The sequence below is a fragment of the Cryptomeria japonica genome, chromosome 3, assembly GCF_030272615.1.
Source record: "Cryptomeria japonica chromosome 3, Sugi_1.0, whole genome shotgun sequence".
NCBI classification, from domain to species: Eukaryota; Viridiplantae; Streptophyta; class Pinopsida; order Cupressales; family Cupressaceae; genus Cryptomeria; species Cryptomeria japonica.
In genome coordinates, this window is record NC_081407.1 from 160192822 (window position 1) to 160200964 (window position 8143).

Genomic DNA, 8143 nt, shown 5'->3' on the forward strand with positions numbered 1-8143 from the left:
GCAAAAAGCAGTATTCAAATAGAAAATTGTGTGGAGCAGGGAGCTTGATGCTATAGACAAAAGATTGAGAATTGGTGTCGATTAGTTGGAGAAGTAGGAGAATGAGGAACCAGGGTTAGTAGAAGTTTTAGTCATTGAGCAATCTGATGAAGTAGCAATATGAAGCTTGGCCAAAGGTCCAATCAATGTCACTGATTTGAGTGAGGAAGAAGGGCGTATGAAGGTATAGAATAGGTTGCTGTGCACACTGCATTTGTGCAGGTTTTATCCCCTTAGTTGAAATGATTCAAACCTCACTTGCAGCAAAGTTTATTGCTATTTTATGATATGCGCATGTGTTGTAATAGGAAGCAAGAGTAGGGAGATTAATAGCTACATTTTGCCTCTTGCTTCCCCAGTGTGGGATGATATTTACCAGCTGGAATGGGGTCTTATTATAGTAGTAATTAAGCTTCTAGTCAGTCTGGTCATGGTGTATAAGTTGTTTGGTGCAGGTTATGATTCTTACCATCCGATGTAAATGAGATGCCTGATGTTGTCAAGTTATACTTACGCCAATTTTACTCAATAGTCTACTTGAAATGATTCTAACCCCACTTGCAGCAAAGTTTATTGCTATTTTATAAAATGCGCATGTGTGGTAATAGGGAGATTGATAGCTATATTTTGCCTCTTGCTTCCCCGATGTGGGATTATATTTACCAGCTGGAATAGGTTCTCACCATGGTAGTAATTAAGCTTCTAGTCAGTCTGGTGTATAACTTGTTTGGTGCAGGTTACGATTCTTACCATCCGATGTAACTAAGATGCCGGATGTTGTCAAGTTATACTTAACACAAATTTTACTCGATGGTCTACTTGCAGTTCCATGGAATTTAGAACATGAAGAGGGGAACTCTTTGTTAAGGCGATAATAATTAGAAACCTCTCAACATTTTTGTGTTGACATCTTTCTGATAAGCAATTGGTTTATCAGATGCTGGGGTGTAGTTTTTAATTATGTCTCTGGGGTGCCCGGGCCTTTTGGATCTTATTAAAAAACTTCAAGTTTATAACCAAAAGAATCAATAGCTCACTTTCGTTTATCACTGTCGTAATTACAATGTACAAAAGAAGCGAGGCTAGAATGAAAAAATGCCTATGCTATTCAATAGCTAATCTCCAAACCTAACCCATACAAAATGTTTTTACATTTGTCTATGGATCCGGTAGGCAACCCCTCTCTCAATTTCATGAAAACAGTGGAGGTAAGAAGGCTATCAGACCCTGCTTGGTGGCACGTGCCAATCCTCTCTACTTTGAGCAGCTCGGCAACCCTGTTGAGGCCTCCATATAGTCCATCACAGAACTTGATCATATGCTTCACATCGTACACACTTGGAAAATACAATTTCATCAGACCAACGAAGCCCTCTAGGGTGCGGGGCAACACATTGCAGGTGATAAGTTTGATCATATACCCAAAATCATAAGCACTGTGAAAAGTAACCCATCTGATATTCTCATTCAAAACAATGCCCGAGGACATCAAAAGCTCTGCAAAACGCCTTGAATTGATACCCATGTAGTTGTTTTTCTTGAAATCAATCCCACTCTGTCTCAGCAGCTCGATGGAATCAGGGGCATGGATGTCCCTAGTGGGGTTAAATTCCCTCAGGTTGAATTGCCACACACAGGGCTCACCTGTACCGCACTCTGCCAGGTTTCCCTCCTCATCTGAGAAAGTAAGGCCGAGTTGAATAAGTTTGAGGTTGTCCACATTGGCTTTCAAGGTACAGTAATGGTACTCTGCTCTGCTCCTGAAGCTCCCATATGGCCTTATAACAACCCCAGGGAATTCTGTGTCCATGGCAACATATGGGTATCGATCTACCACGCCTCTGATCAACTCAAATTCTTCTTCCAGATTATTTGCCCACACCTCCCTTATGCAAACTGAATCCTCCTTCACCTTAACCATCATGGACCCAATTCAATTCAAGACAGCTTCTCCGAACTTTATGACTAATTGTAGAGGGCAGGGATGAGAGCAACCATGTAGAGATCTGCAGATCAAGTAGTTGGAATGCAGATGCAGAGTCCACAGATATAAAAAGCCTTGCTCTTGGTTTGAGAGAGTTCTGGACAAATTAAATACAAAGGCGAGGGGATTCTGGTTTTTGTTTTCGACAGAGGTGGAAAGCGTGAAGAAAGGGAAAGGGCCGCCTCGTTGAACGGTCAATACAGCGTGGCAGATACTATTAGAAACCCAAGGCAAAATAGGCAATGTATGCTTGTTCTTTCTTTTGACTTATTATTAGTAGAAATTGAAATCTTGATCCTGCTAAGTCATCTTATACGACTCTGCCTCTTCGCAAAATATTGTTGAACAATTCGCTTCAAAGCCACCTCTACAATTCACGTTTATTGTGTTTATGCTTAACTTATTGTTTCACCTACTTATATGTATTTATTCTTTGCTTCAAGATAATTCGCATTTTTATGTTTTTTTTTTGTTTTTTTTAAATTTTAATATACATGAAACAAATTTAAATTTTAGATTTTTATAAGTTAGATTGGTATATGTTTGTAGGATATATTGGAATATACTTTTGAGTGGAGGTAGGTCACATAGAAGATTTCATTTTTAGCATGGACTTTCAATAATAACATCCCAATAAAATTTTGAATCTTCGTGGTAAGAATCACAATACCTATAGGTATTGAATGTGTTACGAAATAAAAAATTGTTTAATTTTGTGATGTATAACTTTTATTTAATTTTTTACACAAGGCATCCAAAAATAGTCTGGTGATGGCCTGTTGCTCCATTCCTCTCACACGTTCCTCAACCTAAGGTGGCTTTGTGCCTTCTAGAGCCCACCCTTTTGTCTCTTTTGTTGCATGGTTATCACTCAAGCTAAAAGATCGAGGGTTTATAGGTTTCAAAAATGGGGTTAATGGTGATGCAAGGTGGGGTTCATGTTTGGAGAGAGATGTTCGACTATGCTCAAGCTAGGTCTAGAATCATGTTAACTGCCTCCCACCTTTGTGCAAGTTTCGACGGGTGTTCAAAGGCCCTCCATGAAGCACGGGTGCGAGGTTTTAGAAGATTTGGGGAAGTGCTCTTTGGTTGATCCGCCCCTTGAACCAAACTCTAGAAAAAACTTCAAAAAGGCTTTGTGCATGGATCCAAAGGTCTCAAGCATGGTGGACAAGACCCATGCGAATCTTCACTCTGATTCCACAAGTAAACAAATTTCTCATTTTCCTATCCTCCCTTCCTTATCAACCCCATAAATTTGTTTAGACAATTTAGCTATGGATAGGGAGGACTTTTAATGGGTCGTGCTTTGATTTGCCACTTCACAAAGTCATGGCCAAAATAATGTGATTTGCATGCATGGGTCGCCGAGAGCTGGAAGGAATATCTAGTAGGGGAAGTCAATATATTCCCTTGTGCCAAAGGGCTCTTTGTTCTAGAGTTTGATACCCAGGAAGAAAAGGAGATGGTGTTGGAGAATGGTCCCTGGATACTCCAAGGGGATTTTTTGTGTATGAAGCCTTGGTTTCTAGAATTTGGCCCACGTACATAAATTTTCACTAGTTCTTTTATGTGGGTGAGGCTTCTATATCTTCCCATTCAATTTTGGGAATTATATTGTCTAGAGGCCATTGGGAATGGTCTTGGAAGGTACCACTCTTGCTCCATTGAAACTACTAGTTATCAAAATTCAACTTGTGCTTGCATTTGTGTTGAAATGGATTTAGCTAATGGCCTTCTAGCTGAGATTTTACTAAAAGTGGGTACCAGATGTATGAAGCAACTTGTGGATTGTGAAAAAATTCCTTTGAGATATAGGGTTTGCTTCTCTACGAAACATTTGATGTCTCATTGTCATAAACAACATTCTAGGGGATTTTAGAACTCAAGCAAGCCGAGTTGATCAATGCTAAAGCTCAACATTATATGATTCCTCCTAATACTCTCAAGGATCTAGATCCATCTCAAGTACATTCGAAGGTCAATAAGGTTTCTTCTCCTCCTAAAGTGTGTCCTCCACTTTTACCAAATTCCCATTTAGAGAAAGCATTGGCAATGAACCCCCTTTTGCTTCCTAGAAGAACTCGGGGTTAAAAAGTACCCCTAAGCTTTTGGAGGCAACAGGGAAAACTGGTTTGACAAATTGTGTTGTTGGAGAGTGTAGTGATCGAGATGCCCAAGGGTGGATTGAAGTGAAGAGGAGGAAGCACATCACAAAAAATCAGATGTCTTTGTGTTCCTCCAAAAAGGGGGAAAATGAGTCAAGATAGTTTAGTATTGCAACCCTTCAGATGGATGTGTTGTTCTCATTGTAGGGGAAGGAGCTTTGGAAAGAGTAGTTTAGACTGCATACCTTTTAGGGGATGAACAATTTGGCCCTACATGGATTTCAATGTTAATCTGGGAATGTGTGGGGACTAATGAAGATATGTAAACTTAGTGGATTCAAGCCACAATTACAATGTTTTGTAGTTACTTTTGAGAATCAATAAAATATAAAATAAAAAACTAATAAAAAAAACTTTATTTAATTTTAATTAATTAAAAGATTAAATGTTTGAATTTTGAGAATTAAAAAAAAAAAAATAGAATTCATTTTGATTTTCTAAAGAAAGCATATTATTTAGGCCACTTACACATTAGTGAAAATCATCTTCAAATTTATCTTCAAAATCCTAAAGTCAAGTCATTAAATCTTGCCCAAGAGAGCTTAACACTAAAGATTTCACATATTTTCCAAAGATATTCTTAAATACCATAATCCTTACAAGCTTATCATACATTAAAGATCAAAACAAATAGATATTAAAAAAATTACATTTCGCTAATTTAAATCTATACATAGTAAGTCAAATCTATCATGATTGTTAATGGGCCTTTGGACTGCTGATGAAGTTGAAATGGTCGTAATGAGTCCACTAGGGATCAAGTCTTGTTGAGTGCAAGGTTTTGACATCATAAGAGATGAGACTGGGATCGTGATCCTCGTGAATTTGGTGGAATGGATATCCCTCAGTTCTTGGCTCTTAGCTGAAGAGGTTTTAGCCTAAAGGTAGCTAAAATGACTTTGTGAATGAAAAATCCTCCATAAAAAAAGAAAAAATAAGAAACACAAAAAAATTAACAAAAAAAAATTATCATAATTAAAATCAAACCTACGCACTCATGATTAAATCATAAGATTTTTTCACATCAATATTAATTTTAAAATAATTATCATATTAAAACCATTATTTAAAAAAATAATAAATTAATTATAAATATTATTTTTCCACTAAATTCTAAAACTAAATAACCTTATTTTTCACGTGTAATTTCAGATATTTATTAAAATTTAATATAATTCTTTAACATTTCAGAAAGAGAAAGCAATTCCTCACAACCAAGTTATACATTTGTCCATAACTTGGAAAAGGATAAAGGAGTATATAGGAGTATATTATTGACCAAGCATATATACCAAGGCTAAGACTAGCTATTGGTACTTACTTTTATGTTCCAAAGTAATGGGAATAATATAAATTCTAGATTCTAACGTGTAGTAGAATCATATAAAGATTTATAACTAATTCTCTTCTAACAATCGTTGAACAACCATTTTTTACGTGTGAGAATATATTGATATCAAATCAAATCCAACATAATGTCTTCTCCTTCATGTCACATCTAAAGAATATTACACATTGATTCTTAGAAGCACTCATTGTATAATCAAAAGGTTTAAAAGAATACATTTATTTCTAATTTAAAATATAATTGTAGATAAATATCTTGATCACGTTTAAGTGTAAATCAAAATGATTAACAATTTATTTATTTTTTAAAATATAGTAATGACAAATATTTTGATATAGTCAATTTAATATATGTTATAAATGTTTTAAAAAATTGTGATATTTTTTATTAATAATGAGATTGCATTATCTATTATTAAAAAAGAAAAATTTGTAAAAATATTATTTTGTATATATATATAATTATATCATGAATATTTATCATATTAAGTCTTACATTTAGTAAAATAAAATGTTTATATTTAATGAATACAAGCATCACATCATTTTTTCCTTCATATTATATTAGGCAAACAAAAAGATTATGAAAAGTAGAAAAGAAACTGTAATTATATAATAAAATACTTTTAAAAAAATTACTTATTACTTGGACATATAAGCCTTTCTTTTTATTGAAAAACTTCTAAAGTTATACACTATTTATATGTCATATTATAAATGTTTAATAGTGGAATTTAGTACTCTCTTTTCAAAGTAAAAACATAAACAATTAAAATCATCAGATTTGCACAATCCATAATAATATCTATAACTGCTTCTAGATTTGATGCAAAAAAAAAAGTCACACAATCAAATCCAAAAGTAGCTATAGATAAAATAAACAATTATCAAAATATTGAATGGTGACTTTTTCAAAAATAAAGTTAAAATTTACATACAAAAGTAAAATAAATAGTCAAAAGAACTTGTTACCTTTTGTTGAGAACTTAGCTCCAGTAGCCAAGAGAAGTTGGAAGCTCATGTAGTTCTACACACGGAGGTAAGGAAGACAAGGAGATTAGAACATGAGAAACAAATATTGGGGCTAAAAGGAAAGTTCTTGAGAAAGGCTTTCAAATGATATCCCAAAGAAGATGTGGGGAAGAAACTTCATTATTTTTTTAGTACTTAAGCTTTCAAGGGCCAAAAGTCTTCTAAGTGAGGAAGTATCATCAAAAAAATAATGCATGTGTTCAACTAAGAGGCCACACTTATCATTTTTAATCATGCAGTTATCGTAGATTGTAGAAGCAAGAGGTCATTTGCATTTAGTGTATTCCTTTCCAAGATTGTGTCTGGTCTCATGTTAGAAGCATACTTGTATTTATCTAAGGAAACCTTAAAATATGGGGTCAAATAGTCAAAAGAGTGGGAAATTAATGGTGATAAAATCACCAACTTCCATAGGTGGTGATTTCACAATTACCTTGGTGACTTCAAAATTGCCACTACACTACAAGCAATAGTTCCATGGTAGTTCCATCCCTACCATGGTGCTTTCACAATCATCACCCAACTATAAGAGGAGATTACATCTTAGTGAAGACAAAGCTTGGAATATGAAGCACAGTTTGATGACTATCATTCTAAGCTTCATTGTTGTTCATATTTTCCTATTATATGTGGACTAGGTTTTCCATGGTGTAAAGACATGTTGTTAGAGGTCATAGCTTGTTGTACATGATGTCAAAGCTCAAACTCATCTTAGTGTCATTGCATGCACTTGTAAATGACTAGAAGACAATGGCATAAGGAGCAAGGGCTTACATTTTTGGTGTTTTCTCCTATTTTAAGGGTTTTTCTTGGTGTAAACACATATCTCATTTTTCTTTTGTGTTTCTTTTACATTGTGTACTTTGTTATGAATTTCCTTATGTAGTTGCAACTATTTTGAATGTGTTAGACATAAAATAACCATTTAAGTTAAAGAATATTTAAAAGGTGTTTTTGACGGCTAGTAGAAAGATATATGCTAATGATGATTACTAGAAGAATGTCTAGAGCATTTTACCAATCTTACACAATCTAACAAAAGGTTTTGTAGCTTTACATGATGTTCTAAATTTTTATGAAAAATATTTTTTGCAAATCCCACTAACTGCCACATTTATGTCATAGATATACTACTTACAAAGTGCAAGAGTTAGGGAAATACTATTAGATTTTATCTAACAATTATTTTATATATAAAAATGATCACTTATAAGACGTGTTTTAGAACAACAAGGCACAAATGCATTCAACAATTTAGAATAAATTCTACTCATTTCAACAAATAGATGGAAACATATTTAGCAAAAGTAGGGTTATGATTTATTTCAATTTTAAAACAATTAGAGACAAATTAAAGTTATTTCTCTTCAAATGTCCTTCACATTGAACTAGGTTAATAAAAGATGAGTTCAAACATTAGACTCTAGAGTGAAGTAATTCATTATTGAAAGGGATTGACAGATTGAATGTTTGGAAGTTATCCACCAACCTTTTCATCTAGGGGCTTAATCCATCAATTGACCAAACCTTCAATCCATCTCTTGACGTGTAGATCTAGCTTGCACCTTCCTCA

At 34.2% G+C, this 8143-nt stretch overlaps 1 protein-coding gene across 1 annotated transcript; it reads right to left on the reverse strand.

Annotated features, from left to right (window-relative positions):
- Positions 1-1061: 1061 nt before the first annotated feature.
- LOC131031042 (probable CCR4-associated factor 1 homolog 7) lies at positions 1062-2318 on the reverse strand. Its single transcript, XM_057962054.2, has one exon. The coding sequence runs from the start codon at positions 1961-1963 to the stop codon at positions 1148-1150; it is 816 nt and encodes a 271-aa protein (XP_057818037.2). The 5' UTR covers positions 1964-2318; the 3' UTR covers positions 1062-1147.
- Positions 2319-8143: the final 5825 nt, after the last annotated feature.